Source organism: Cibotium barometz, chromosome 24 (assembly GCF_041138505.1).
Source record: "Cibotium barometz isolate CiBa-2024 chromosome 24, ASM4113850v1, whole genome shotgun sequence".
Taxonomy (NCBI): domain Eukaryota; kingdom Viridiplantae; phylum Streptophyta; class Polypodiopsida; order Cyatheales; family Cibotiaceae; genus Cibotium; species Cibotium barometz.
The window spans coordinates 18,152,101-18,167,793 of record NC_141069.1 but is presented as its reverse complement, the minus strand read 5'-3'; the positions used below and the strand labels follow the sequence as shown (position 1 = coordinate 18,167,793).

At 47.3% G+C, this 15,693-nt stretch overlaps 1 protein-coding gene across 1 annotated transcript in view; it reads right to left on the bottom strand.

The window, feature by feature from the left end:
- Window positions 1-601: 601 nt before the first annotated feature.
- Window positions 602-15,693, bottom strand: part of LOC147624969 (RNA-binding NOB1-like protein) — a 38,065-nt gene continuing 22,973 nt past the window's right edge. The window contains exons 4-5 of the mRNA XM_086818196.1: window positions 1,165-1,278; window positions 602-1,049 (exon numbers count right to left, since the gene is read on the bottom strand). Of these exons, the coding sequence (XP_086674322.1) occupies window positions 912-1,049; window positions 1,165-1,278 (252 nt within the window). The 3' untranslated portion in view covers window positions 602-911. The remainder of the gene's footprint in view (window positions 1,050-1,164; window positions 1,279-15,693) is intronic.

Genomic DNA, 15,693 nt, shown 5'->3' with positions numbered 1-15,693 from the left:
CTAGAACAAGTGAGTGAAGCCATGCTTTGCTTGCTCTTTATATCAGGTCACATATGCACCACAAATTACATCTCAATCCAAACTCTCGGACAATAAGTGGCTGTAGTTTCCTGGGAGACTCTCCTCGCTCTTGTTAGTTGGCAAGCCTTCAAAAGATCTTCCTATGGATAGGTTGCAAAAACAGGTAATCAGAGTATTGCAAAGAGACTAATAGAAGCACATAATTATAAGGCTTTGATAAATGCTCTAGTAGCGACAGGTAATCAGAGTATTGCAAAGAGATTAATAGAAGCACATAATTATATATAAGGCTTTGATAAATGCTCTAGTAGCGACTCAGAAGTGATTGTCTCAACACAAACAGCACTGTGGAAGTATCAACACAGATCAAGATGGAAACTGCACCAATTGAGTTAGAAGTTGCCCTAAGCTAGAATGGCAAACATTCAAGTGAAAGATGAAGCAAAATATAATTCACCCAGCATTTATTCAACTAGAAACAACAAACAATCTAAACAGCCCTCTTCAAGTTAGTACACGTTCTTAAAGACCACAATGAAGGAATAAAAAAAGGCACTCAAAGACAATAGTCAGCTGCGTATGTACTGAACATCATGGGGTAACCTTGTCAAGGCATAAAGGTTCATCAACAGGAAACCTTGTGACAGTAAGAACATATAAAGGGATGCAATATGTTGAGATCATCATTGCATTGTTTGATAGGCATTGCACGTAAGTATTACAGATCTCTTGACATACAGACTCACTTGAATAGACAAGCTGAAACCAAATGAAAATGTCGAATGTGAAATTCCAGACATGTACATGCTTCTTATAACCGGCTTCACACATTGTATTCTCAGGAGGAAAGCATTCACTTCTGCTCATAACAGGTACTATAAAGCCAGTTATTAACGCCTTTGTTTGGAACGGCAATCATTTGGGTTTCTCTTCCCACTAAAAACAGCAAGAGCTTCACGAATTGGAGGCTGCAACTTTCCTTTCCCCCCACTTTTCAGTGCAAAAATTTCAGAACTTGTAGAAACATCCTGAACGTAGCCAAAGCAGGAGCAAACGTATTACTAAAAACTTGTCAAAAAAAGAGTCTTGAATATAGAACTTACTGAAGGCAAAACTACTCTGTTCTGGATGATGAGAACTTACTGGAAGCGAAACCTTCTTCTTTGGGTGCAGCATTTTTTGAGGCAGCTGGTCTTCTCTCAAGATTGGGTTTTCCAGCACACCCTGCCGTCCACTTTTAGGCATCGGCAATGAATACTGCAAAATTGACATGCAAGCAAAAGCAATCAGCAATAAGCCTCTCTCTCTCTCTCTCTCTCTCTCTCTCTCTCTCATCCTCCTCCTGAATGATGTAATAGAGCAGCAATGTCAACCTCCCATGGCAGTACATCTCTGTGGCGTCTGAGAAAGTCCCGGACTGGCATTACTGGCATTAATGTCAGGAGCGCCACAATGATGAAGCAGAGGCCACTCGACAATGAGCACGGAGAAGACATTGCTCAGGTGGCGACGGCTAGAGAAGACAGGCAGAGGTGCACAGGCGGTGACAGCGGAAGTGCACGTAAGCACAGCAGGATGGAGCAGAGGAGCAAGGGCCAGGGCGCCTGGTGTGCACAGAAGTGGACGGGGTTGGAGTCATAGTCGGCAATGCTTGTGAAACGTCATTCTGACAAGGCACAGGCAAGGGCCAACAACGGCTCAGCCCCGTCCCCCTAGTCTGCCCAGCCATCAGAGCCACTCACTCAAGCCAACCTGACTGATTGCGCGAGTGGCCAGACCCAATGACAGAGATGGCGGGCAAACGCAGCTCAGGATGGTGGAGCGATGCCAATGTTGACAGGGGACAGCTTTCACAAGGGCATAGCATTGTGCAATCAACCGGATTCTAATAGATGACAACTCTCCACATTGATGGGCAGTGGCCACCACATCGCGAACAACAGCATGACTGGCTCTAATACCCTTCGTTGAAAATGGTGAACCATGGGAGCATAGTAGTTAGGAAACGTGTTTCCTTCAGGGAAAGAAACTTGGAAACCTTTCCTTGTAGGAAACGCATTTTTTTCAAGCAAATTTTTTGACATTTTTTTTGCCCCAAATCTAACGTCGAAGTCTATGAGACTCGTTTGATAAAGTTTTTTATGTAGTGTCATGTATGTTTTTTTTTTGTGGCATGGAATGATGGATGATTGGATCATGGATCATGGACAGTGGACCATGGTCTATGAATCATGATCATTTGACATTGATGAAGGATGATTATATGGTTTTTGTTATTTGTGATTCAAAGATTGTAGGCTTCAAATTGATGTTTCCATGTATTCTATACATTTAGTGTTATTTTTACATATTTTATACAATATATATTTGAAATTTTGTACATGCAAACACCTGTAGGTAAGAAACTTGTAGGAAACTTTGGGCTGATTTTACGAAACCCGTTTGAAACTTTTACGAAACCCGTTTCAAACAACCCCCTAACTACTATGCATGGGAGCTTGCACACCAAGAGACTATGAAGGATGAAGCTCTTCATGGTGTGCACACACACACACACACACACACACACAAAGTATTCAATAAAGCTTGATTAGATGTGTACACAGTATACGAATGAGTGCAAGTTGCAACGCTGTTTTATAGGCTTCGAAGCCTTATCTTTTGAGTTAGTCGCACTGACAGGGCAATGACACTTGGCAAGTGTTATGACATCATTGCTTGTTACATGGACACACAATATCTAGCCTTAATAGGTTGTTCATACCTAAGCACTCTAACTATTCTAAGGGATGGTTCACACAGAGACTCTGAATATCCAACACTTCTACGGTGGCTGCTATCTCTTGATCTGCATGTTCTTCTTCATTTTCTTCAACTGCTAGGTGTGCATGATGCGTCTCCTGTTCCTATTCCATCTTCTTGAAGCATTGAGCTTTGAGCTTCCTTGTGTCCAAGTCTTTTGTAGTAATCTTTTGCAGTAATGACTTTCTTGTCTTTCCATTTGCTTAGCACATCTCTATCCAGATCAACGCTGCTACTATCACCCTACTCCTTGAGTCTTCTATTTTCTTCAATGAATATTGCTACTATGTTTGCATAAGATGTTGTAGGACAATTAGGATTTGAGAGAAACTTTATACCTTTTGTATCCTCTTGAGGAGCACGGCAATTTTGTCATCATCTTCAATAAAAACCCCGAGACTGGAGAGTTGTTGAGTGGCAAACCCGAAATTGCCTAAATGTTCACTAAGGTCATCACTTTCATTCACCTTTAAATCAAAGAATTTTTGCTTCAAGAATACTTTTGTCAGAATATGCAGCGGAAATGATATCCAAACTTGGGTAGACAAGAGCAAGTAGACTGCAGAAAATAATCAGCACAAGAAACACAGAGAGATGTGTGTAAACTCTTCTCTATACACAAGATCCCGAAGATACTGAATGAGAAAGTGGAGGAGGATGGGGGGCAATATATACAAGCCCATGAGAGCAGTCGGCCAGCTCTAAAAGAGGCCCACGACTGGACAAAATCCCACGACTACTGAATATAGCAGTCGGCCAGCATCTGATGCCCCACGCCTGGACAGAACAAGTCGGCCAGCACTCCTACAGCCCACGACTGATACAGATGCAGTTGGCCAGCTTCAGAGTGCTCCTGGCATCAACTGGCAGCCCTCCAGCCACTAGAAAAAAATAGGAAAAATAGGGAAAAAATACGAGGTGTGGAAAAATGATATACGGGCGGGCACACCCACAACAGAGGCCCTGGTGTATACAAATAGACAGGAGATGACTTCTAACACCCCCTCTCAACTCCTGGCTGTGTAACCAACCCCAGGGAGCTGGAGTGCCGCCTGAGCGTAGCCTGAGGTAGAGACTTCGTGAAGAGGTCCGCCGCATTGTCCTCCGTCGAACAATAAAGTAGCAAGATGTCACCCGCCAAGATCTTCTCACGAACAAAGTGATACTGTATCTCTATATGCTTGGTCCGGGCATGGAAAACCGGGTTCCGAGCAATAGCTATACAACTCTGGTTATCACACTCGATGACTGTGGGCTCCCTCTGTGGAAACCCCATCTCGCCTAGCAGCCTCCGCAGCCATACAACCTCACAAGCAGCACCACAAGCAGCCCGATACTCTGCCTCTGTCAAAGAAAGGGCAATAGTTGGCTGCTTCTTGCTGCTCCAAGAAACCGCTCCTGAGCCGAGGGTAAAAGTGTATCCTGAAGTAGATCTCCTCGTGTCTGGATCTCCTCCCCAATCTGAGTCACTCCAACCGTGGAGCTTGACTCCATTCCCTCCTGTGTAAAAGAGTCCCAGATCCTTCGTACTCTGCAGATACCGCAAGATCCGCAATCCTGCGTCCCAATGAGTCTTCAAGGGCGTCTGCATAAAAGAGCTCAACAGCCCCACGGAGAAGCTCAAGTCCAATCTGGTGTTCAGCAACCAGATCAATGAACCAACCACCTTCCGGTACTGCGAGGCATCAACTGGCTCACAAGGATCTGTAACGGTTAACTTTGTGTTTGGGTCCATCGGCGAAGTAATAGGCTTGCAGTTCTCCATCCCAAAGGCCTCAAGCAACTCATGAACATACCGCTGCTGAGAGACGGAAAACCCCCTCTGGGTCTGCCAGATCTCCAATCCCAAGAAGAAGTGGAGTAAGCCTAAGTCGGTCATCTCAAACTCCTTTGACAATGCAGCCTTCGTCACTCCAATGTGCTCCACATGACCGCCGGTGAGAATGAGATCATCCACATAAAGGATGATGAGTGTGACCATGCCGCGTTCCCGAAAGAGATACAGGTTCGGATCTGCAACCGATCTCTGGAATCCAGTCCGAATAAAGAAGGAATCAATCTTCTGATTCCAAGCCCGCGGAGCCTGCTTAAGACCATACAAGGCCTTACGTAACCTGTAAACCATCCCTTCCGATCCTGGAACAATAAAGCCTGGAGGCTGCTCAACGTACACCTCCTCCTGCAGGTCACCATTAAGGAACGCCGATTTTACATCCATCTGGTACACGGGCCACCTCTGAGAAGAAGCAAGGGCAAGAACGGTCCGAATCGTGGTCATCCGCGCTGTCGGTGCAAAGGTATCCTCGTAGTCGATGCCTGGCCGCTGAGCATAACCCTTAGCCACGAGCCTGGCTTTGTGTTTGTCCACCGACCCATCAGCCGCGTACTTGGTCTTAAAGACCCATTTGACACCAATGACTGACCGCTTCGACGGCCTCGGTACCAACTCCCAAGTGTTGTTCTTCTCGATGGCGTCAAGTTCCACCTGCATGGCTTCCCTCCAAGTATCCTGTCAAAGGGCTTCCTTTACGGAAGTGGGCTCTTTATCCCGCATGATACGAGACATAAGAGCATAGTTCACCTGAAGAAGCTCCGCCGTGTTGCTTTTATCTCGAACTCGATGTGATCTTCGAGGGCCGTCCTCTGTGGTCCACTCGGAGGGTCGCTCCGTGACACCCGACTCCCGAAGGGTGTCCATCAACCACCTAGGTACTCGAACAGATCGTGGAGCCTCCTGTGGTTGCGGAGGCTCAACTCCAGCTGCGGGCTCAACCTCCTGTGAGTGATGACTGAGGTGGATCAACTGGAGTGGTAGACTGGGAATCATCATCAGACTCTGGATCTCCAAGAAGTGGCGGCTCCTCGACAGTGGATGCTGGAACATGCTCATCAAAGACCACATCCCGGCTGACAACAATCTCGTTCCTCTCTGGATCATACAACCTGTATCCCTTGGAAAGAGAGTTATACCCCACAAATACCAGCTTGCGGGACTTGGAGTCAAGCTTCCCCCTCTGCTTCTTCGGAATATGTACATACGCGTCACTCCCAAAGACACGGAAGTGCGAGACATCGGGTTTCCTGCCAAAATATGCCTCAAATGGAGTCATATGGGGTACAGAAGTCGTCGGAGAGCGGTTAATGGTATGGACAACTGTCGCCACAGCCTCACCCCAAAGTGGACGAGGAAGATCTCGATGCTCCAGCATGGTCCTCGCCATCTCCACCACAGTCCTGTTCTTACGTTCAACAACTCCATTCTCCGAAGGCGATCCGGTATTGGCCAATTCCCTCTTGATGCCATGATCTGCACAAAACCGAAAGAATACAGTCGAGGAGAATTCCCCTCCTTTGTCAGCCCTGAGAGTCTTGACCTGAAATCCAGACTCTTTCTCCACCATCACGTGCCAATCCTTGAACCGAGCAAAAGCCTGGTCCTTCTGTGAAAGAAAGTAGACCCACGTGAATCTGGTACAATCATCAACAAGCAGCATGAAGTAGAGAGATCCTCCCAAGGATGGTATCTGTTGTGGTCCACACAAGTCAGTGTGAATCAACTCCAAAGGTTTCGAAGCCCGCCTGGAAGCCTGCTTCGGAAAGGATTCCCTGTGCTGCTTACCACGTATGCAAGAACTGCAGCGTCCTTGCCTACTACCAACATCTGGCAAGCCAACCACCATCTGGTCCCGGAAGGCGCGCCGCAAAGCATCCACATTTAAGTGGCCAAAACGAAAGTGCCACAAATCTCCGACCTGAGAGCCTGTCTGTGAGGAGAGTGCAGAGAGCTTGTAGATGCCGTTCTCCACACCGCCTTCCCAAACAACTTTGCCTGTCTCACGGTCCCTTAGAGCAACAGAATGCTCCTCAAATTCCACCCGAAAGCCAGTCTTGCATACCTCATGCACTGACAAAAGATGAAAGCCCTCACTATGAATCGGAATAGTGGAGTTATCGCCAATAAAGATACGACCTGACTGCCGTTTCAGATCCAGGAAGAAGTCACGGGATGGAGTCATGTGCCTGGAAGCACCACTGTCGAGAATCCATTCCCGAGTATCCTTTGCGGTGAAGCCAACTGCCTCCTCGCTTGAAGACGATGAATCATCGGAGTCCACCATCTCCAAGTGCACAAATGCCGGAGTCTTCGCAGCTGAGGCTGATGAATCAGCACTCTTCCCTGTCCGCTTAGGGCACTTCCTCCAGTAGTGGCCTTTCTCGCCACAATCATTACACGATCTTTCGGCCTTCAGCTTCTCTCATTCTGGGTCAGGAAGACTTATCTGGTGAAGCCTTCCCTTTGCCCTTGTTGGTATTACGGCCTTTCGACCGTTGGCCAGTTAAGGCCTCCGAACCTCCGCCATGAGGAGGGTTCGTGAAACGTTCCTCCTGGTCCAGGACCATTGGCACAAGCTCCTCCCAAGTAATGGTGCTGAGCCTGCCACTAGTGATCAACGAGGAATAGAAAGCGGAATACTGACCAGGCAAGTGGGAAAGTAACGTGATGGCCATATCTTCAGATGATATCTCTTTCCCAACTTGAAGGACTTCCTGCTGAAGGGTCTGCAGCTTGTTAATGTGTTCCCGCATCGTCGAAGACTTTGCAGGGTTCATAACCCGCATCTGCACTTCCAAGGATATCCGCTTCATAGGTGACACCCTGTTGTACAAAGAAGCCAAGTGCTCCCATATGCCTCTCGCCAGCGTCATGTGCTTCACATGGTTGATCACTTGTGGTGTGCAATTGAGGAATATAAACGACCGGACCCTGGCGTTGACACGGTCCCACATTTGTGCCTGTGCCTCTCGGTCCTTCCTCGTCGATAAAACCTCCCCTTCCTCGGCTTCCGGCCTTGGCACCCCTTTGATAATAAAATCAGCAAGATCATATGACTCCAGAACTGACTCCATCATGACCTTCCAGATGCCATAATTGGACCCGTCCAATTGCCGATCCACTGGGAACGTGGGGAGAGTCGGAATCTTCACGTGCTTCTCAGCCATCTCGAGTAAATCCGCCATCTCGGAGAGTAACTTGAAAGGGTGGGTGGGTGGGAAAAAATCTGAAAATCAGAAAATATGCAAGTGGCTGTCCAGCCCCTCTGCCCGCCTTCCTCTTGCACCTTCACTTCCCGTTCAGCCCGAAACAGTCCACCGATCAGCAACCTGTTGCTCCCCCTCTTGCTCAGAAAAACGCCCAAGATCTCCTAGAGCCTAGGGCTCTGATACCATGTCAGAATATGCAGCGGAAATGATATCCAAACTTGGGTAGACAAGAGCAAGTAGACTGCAGAAAATAATCAGCACAAGAAACACAGAGAGATGTGTGTAAACTCTTCTCTATACACAAGATCCCGAAGATACTGAATGAGAAAGTGGAGGAGGATGGGGGGCAATATATACAAGCCCATGAGAGCAGTCGGCCAGCTCTAAAAGAGGCCCACGACTGGACAAAATTCCACGACTGCTGAATATAGCAGTCGGCCAGCATATGATGCCCCACGCCTGGACAGAACAAGTCGGCCAGCACTCCTACAGCCCACGACTGATACAGATGCAGTCGGCCAGCTTCAGAGTGCTCCTGGCATCAACTGGCAGCCCTCCAGCCACTAGAAAAAAATGGGAAAAATAGGGAAAAAATACAGGGAGTGTGGAAAAATGATATACGGGCGGGCACACCCACAACAGAGGCCCTGGTGTATACAAATAGACAGGAGATGACTTCTAACAACTTTTGAATTCACAATTTTATTTCCAAATAAGCTTTCCATTTTTTCCCATGCCTCCTTTGCAAACTTTTTGAGATCATGATGATGTATAAGACTGTCGACAAGGCTCAGCCCAATGAGAGCAGTCGCCCGGTCATTTTGGCCCTCCCAAAGACGAATCTTTTCTACACCTTCCTCGGATCCAGGGTTCTTGTCTACTCCCTTGACAATGTTCCACAGCCCGTCCCTCATAAGTAGTAGTTGCATCTTCGTTTGCCCTGTGGGGAAGCCAGTGCCGTTGAATCTAGCCGTGTTGTAGGTACTCTTGCTTGATTCCATGATGGATGAATCACGTAGGTCCATCAACTCTGCAGGGAGCCCCAATTTGTGCGACTAGTGGACAGTCGAGCTAGAGCTGGTTAAGTAACGATGTGAACCAGCTGCACTCACACAGATGGAGGCTTAAATGCGACGATGCCCAGAGCGACGGAGGCTAGGCAAGCGCAGCGGCAAACGAGCAGCACAAAGAAGAGGAGGCGCAATAGGCAATGAGCCAGGGATTGAAGCTGAGAAGAGAAAAAACATCTCAATGGCAGTCAAAAAGTGGAAACATGGGCGTAGCTCTGTCCAGAGGAGAGGCCTCTCAACCAGGGTCTTTGCCCTCCCCCTGTCCATCCAATCAGTGGAGCAGTCCACTCAACCCACCTCAGCCCAACCGGCGGCTCTATCACAAGCTCCGCCAACCTTGCGACAGAATGGTTGCATTGCAAAAGCAACAGACGAGGCACCGAAGAAAAACAAAGGCGTCGATGTTGTGCATGCAGGTTTGGGTGCCAATGGCTTTGACAACAATCGTTGTTGGTTAATCACGATGCGCGCACAGGCTATGGTGGGTGGTAGACAGCCATGGTGTAGAGAGAGAGAGAGAGAGAGAGAGAGAGAGAGAGAGAGAGAGGAAGTGTTAAATGACTGAGTATTTTACCTTTTTATCTTAAGCATTGTAATCATGTTTTAAACCTGTTTAGCATTCACTAATCATGTTTACCTGTAAATGCATGTGTAAGTTTGTACACGTGTGTGGATGCATGTTTGGTGTGTGTGTGTGCATGTTCATATGCATGTGTTCTTTTCTTATCCTATTGCAGGGGCAGCATCTTTTGGGACAGCACAGTTAACAACTTACGTGGCACTGCCACGTGGTAGCTGACACGTGTGCAAGTACGGCTGGCTGCATAGGCTGTACCGCACACGTGGCTGGCTGCTGCTCAGGAGCTGAGGTGGCTATGGCAGAGGCGCTGCAGCCGTACTGCACCCAAGTGCGAGAGAGAGAGAGAAGCAAAGTCTTGGCTGAGGCGCTGGCGGCTGGCTGCCACACAGGCAGGCGCATATAACATGGGCAGCAGCAGCAAAGCGCCATACAGCAAGCAAAAGCATGGGCGCCAGGCAGCAACTAAACACGAAGACGACAGACAGCCAAAAACGCAAAGAAAAGCGTCGAAGAGAAACGCCGGGCAACAAACGGCGAAAAAGAGAAAAAGCTACGTGGATTTCTTTTCTTTTCGAAAACGCCCAAGCGCCATGTATTTTCTTTCTTGAAAAAAGAAAAAAGAGAGAGAAAAAAAAAAGAAGAGCTTTTCAATAGTCTTTTTGAGAAAAGCTCTTCTAGTACATTTTTCTAAGGGGGAAAAGCATAGTTTTTTCCCCCAAACTTGTATAAATAAGGGACCAAGGCCCTTGTATTACACAACACATCTTGGGTGAAAGATTGAAGGAGATCTCCTCCTCGTGGATCAAGGAGGAATCTTCTCGGGAGTTGTGCAAGGGCTACGCCGACTTTGAGCTAGAAATAAATACCTGCGGGGGTGCCACGCTTTGGGGCCAATTGGTCTTTTGTGCAGGAGCACTCTAGCTCCACTTGAATATTTTCTTTTTCTTCCAAATTTATTATTCCAGTTCATAAAGTGATTAAAGTGTGATTAAGTGTGTTCACCGCCCGTCAAGTTGCTGAAGGCCGGTTTCAAGGTTCCATTGCCGGAATACATTGTCAACTTTTTCAAGAGGGCGAACCTGTGGTCGACACATTTAATATATGGCTGGAACTAGTGCGGAGATGAAGGATTTATCTTCAGAAGAGGACGACTACTACTTAGATGAAGACGAGGAAAGTGAGCAAGAAATACCTTCCGATATGCCAGAACTGAAGATGATGATGCCACCTATGAAGCAAAGATTCAGAGTTTGATGGAGGGATTAATGGAACTCGCAAAGGACTCACGTTTTCCACGAAACTTCAAAGCTGATTCCAAACCACGGAGACAGGGGTCTGAGGAGAAAGCTAAGCCTCAACATTCGGGTCCCATCCACCCAAAATTTCAGCCATACCCCAATTCTTCTTCTTCTTTTTCCCCACCTATCCATGGAAACCCTTTCAGTACTTCTCATCCTGGTTACTTTGGCAGAGGCTCTGTCTTTCATTCCATGACGGGTGTACCCAACATGGGCATGACTGGGAGCTATGGTATGTGTCACCAATTGGCCGACCATTTGGTCCATCTCCAGTTTTTGCGTCTCGTTCACTTGAGGCCAGGCCGGTGTCGCATGTGAAGAGGCCAGTATTGTGCTGACATGGACGGGAGCCAGACTGGTGCCACCCGTGTGTTAGCAAAATGGTGTCGTATGGATGGGAGCCAGACTGGTGCCACCCGTGTATGACCTGGACTGTGTTCGCGACCCATGGGATTGTCACGCCATGGAAGAGCCAGTATTCGTGCCGTGTTCTGCCTATGGGACTGTCACACCATAGGGAAACTCGTGCCTGGAACTGTGTCTTACATATGAGACTGTCACTCCATAGGAAGACCAAGTTTTTATGTTTTACGTCGTGCCAGTTTTGTGCCGACAAATATTTTGTACTTCTCCATGAACGGGAGATATGTCCATGTTACTATTTGCACATGCACACATGATTTGCATGTTTGAAACTGTTTTCGCATGACATGTATTTTTGTGTTTGCCTGCTTGACGTGTTACTTACTGAGCGGGGACGCCTGCCAGTGAGTCGTGAAGTCTGCTCTGTTTTCTGACGAGTTTTGGTGCATGTGAACAGGTGGTAAGTATATCGCACATGTTGTTTTAATATTTTATTTCTAACCTTTTGTTTTATAAGGTTAAATGTTCACATTCATTGAAAAGTGGGCACCCACTTAGGGGCCAAGGTGGGGAGCCCCACTTAAGTGTGGGGGGGTGGGCATGGTCACCTACCCACACTGGTCACCCACATGCAAGCGTGGAAATCACTGTAGTGTTAACTCCACCTTAATTTTTATAAAAAAGGGCTTTCACCTTCGGCGTAGAACAACCCGGCTACCCGCTTCCACCATCTTCGTGAAGATCAAGAATCGGCGACCATCTCCTACGCTTCTGCTCCCAGGCGGCTCAGCCGGTTGCGCATGCTTCCTTCTCCATCATTGCTGGCGACTCCACAGGCTAGAGTGGCTGCGCATGCTTTTCCACTGGCGACTGTTTAAGCTACTGCTGGCTGCGCATGCTTTTCTACTGACTGCTGTTTATGCCACTGCTAGCTGCGCATGTTCTTCTACAGGCGGCTATACCTCCAGAGACTGCAGGCGACCCCTAGCCAACGGCTGCACCTCTCCAGGCTACGCATGCTCTTACAGGCGACTGTGGCTGTAAGCCTGTTTTCCAGTCAGCAGAACATTGCTCTCAGGCGACTGTGCTTGAGTTCTTCCATGCCTTCTTTCCTCCACGCAGCAGCCAAAAAACTCCTCTCTTGCTAGTGGGTGTTTCCTCTCTCTCAGCAGGCGGCTGTGCCCTTTCTGCGGTTGTACTTACCCTGGTGGCTACACTAAGTTTATCTACAAGGCGGCTGTGCCATCTCAACAAGGTTGCACATCTTCTCCACTGGCGACTACAAGAGGACTTCACATCTACTGGGTGGCTACATCTTCTACACAAATACCACGGGTATTGGTCTTTTATCTGCCATCCACAAGTAAGTGAATTTCAGATTTAAGCAAAGTATTTTGTGTTAAATCTGATAAGGGATTCTCGACTCCCTATACGGCCAACACCCGTTGAGTGCCGGGTAGTCCAAGCTCTATTGGAGAACCTCGGTCCAAAGGTGCTGAGATCGGGAGAGCCAGGCGTTAGTACGAGAGCGCCTGTTTGTGCGTGGTCTCGGAACACCAGTGAGGCGCTCTCCGCGGGGTCCAGTGAAAGCACAGGACCATAGAGACTGGACCACGCTAGTGGTCGTTCTGCTTCAAGTATCTACTTCAAACGTCGACTTTGAGCATATTTGTTTGGTACTCTTTTCATATGTACATGGACATCATCTGGTTCTTGGAACCCATGGAGCATTGTATTTGTTAAATACTCCCAATAAATATATCATATATTGAGGGGGGGTCGGCCCGTTCCGGCCCTAGTGCTGGTGTCTATCTTTCCATTTCATTTCAATTTCAAGTTGTATTAAGTTGTCCATTTCAAATTTGTGGTTTTAAAGTTGTGCTATTAAGCGTGTGGGTGCCCAACGGAGTCTCCCCCCTTGATGGGATCGGTTTCATTGGTATCAGAGCCACGGTTGTTTCCTTCTTCTTAGTGGGGAAACGAACCTGTGTACTGGACATCCCGCTTTTAGCAAACTTAAAACACAATGGACAGCCAAGGCAACCCTTTGGAAGTGCCTAATTCGAGGGGTCCATCTAGTGCCTCTCGTGGGTCTAATGCCCTGCGAGGAAGACACAAGCCCCTTGAAAGGGTTAATGATAGTGAATCAAAGTGGACATCCCGCTTTTAGCAAACTTAAAAGACAATGGACAGCCAAGGCAACCCTTTGGAAGTGCCTAATTCGAGGGGTCCATCTAGTGCCTCTCGTGGGTCTGATGCCCTGTAAGGAAGACACAAGCCCCTTGAAAGGGTTAATGATAGTGAATCAAAGGGTCAACTGTCTCCAGGAAAGACAGTTATGCTTGAACAAGAGCCTAATGCTATGAGGGCTGAAATGGAACATATGAGAAAACTTTTGCAGGCTCAAGAGCAAGAGTTAAAGTTTTTGCATGAAGATCCCCATGTACAAAGTGCTATTGAAGCCAGGAAGGCTGATGCAATGGTAGATGTAACTTTTGAATCAATGGCACGGGAAGTGGGCAAGAAAGCAAGGGAGTTGACACTTGCCTACCTTCTCCGCAAAGGTGATATTAAAGAGGGGGATGACGGAGAGCTGAAATTCAAAAATCCACCTCGTTTAAAGCATGGAGATCCCACATCTCAAAGGCTGAAATCTTTAATGCAAAAGGAAGAGGTGACAGTCACCTCTCGACATGCATCTTCTCCACAAGGCACTAAGCCTGACAGATATATGTATGCCAGACTCCAGTGCTCATGGAGGGCATGAAAGTTACATGCATGCAAGACATGTATCTCATGGTAAGGGTGACAGGTCTGCTTCCAGAAAAATTTTGCCTTCTGAGTTGTCTCATGGAGAGACATTGCCATATGCAGGTAAGTCACATGCATCTGAGTTTCAAGTTCGTGGAGCACATGCCACCGTGCCTCATGAAACTTCTATGACGGCCCATGGAGCCCATGCAGATAGGGCTACCCCGTTGGACAAGGGGAAAAGAAAAAGAGAAGACCATGAGCCTCATGCCAGAAAGCTCAAGGAATTCAAAGCGGGTGACAAATCTGTTAAATTTGATGTCTTTCATGGTGAACATGATGCTTCTAAAGTGTCAGCATTTATGGCACAGTTCGACATTGCTTTTAGCGATGAGGACTTTACTGAAAAGTCAAAAGTACGCCATGCTAGCATGTTTTTGAAAGGGACTGCTGCTCATTGGTGGATCACTGAAAAGATCACCAAGGATCCCATTTCCACTTGGAAGGAATTTAAAGACAGATTCTATGCTCAGTTTTAGCCACCAAATGCGGAGCAAACTCTCACTCAAAAGTGGGACAGGCTGGAACAAAGAGATAATGAAAGCGTGCAACAGTATGTTAACAAGTTTTGGAAAGTGTTGCTGGAAGTAACTCCCTTCATGCAAATCACTGAGGATGAAAGAAAGAGGAAGTTTCGTTTTGGACTGCAACCAGCATATCGATCGAGCATTGAATTGCACCCGAAACATACGTTGCAACAGCTCACAGCTTCTGCACTTGCTACGGAGCAATTGGTGCTCAAGATTAAGCAGGATTAAGGAGGTTCAAAGGGGAAAGACAAAGCTGTCCCAAATCTGCAAAAGGGTGGATAGCCACCTAAAAAGAACTTCCGGGAGCCCTACAAGGGTGGTAAAGCTGAAAATAAAACATCTAAAGATCAGGGCCCAAGGAAGAACAAATTCGGCTTAACCCCGGAGCAAAGAGAGCAATATGCCAAGGATGGAAAATGCTTTTCTTGTGGTAGCAAAGACCACATGTTTCGACAATGCCCAGATCGCAAACCAAAGCACGAGGACAAGCAGACCAAGGCTAATGTACATGCAGTTCCTGATGTGCAAGGAAATACAAGTCATGATGCAAAAGAGCGAATGGTTTGCAAGGCTTGGAGGCAAATCAAGGATCAGCCCGCACTATTCATGTTTGATGACTGGGCAACCGATAACTTCATCTCTACGCAAATGGCAGCTGCATTGGGTATTGAGGTTGAGAACATGGGACCTCAGATTGAAGCCGAAGCTGCATTTATTGGTAAAGAGGTGCTAGTTACCCCATTGATAGGGAAGTTGCGCATCCATATCCAAGGCTACCTTGATAATGAGCATTTCCTAGTTGCTCCACTGAATGGATGTGATGTATTGTTGGGCAAGCCGTGGCACCATAGGCTTGATCCCCGCAAAGACTACAAGTCTAATATGATTTCTTTTATGCATAAAGGCCGCATGCATTTTATTGATGCTGGCAAAGAAGGGGATTCCATTCCACTTGTATCACACATCCAAATTAATAAAGCAATGAAAAAGAGTCTTTCAACGTACTTGGTTTTTGTTCGTGATAGCCTTGTGCCAAATCATCAAAATGTGGATGCTATGTCTAATGATAGGCTGAATTTTCTTAATGCATTCAACGACTCTTTTGCTGACTCGTTGCCAGGTGAATTACCTCCCCAAAGGCCCGAAGATCATCGTATAGATCTTGTGCCACGTAG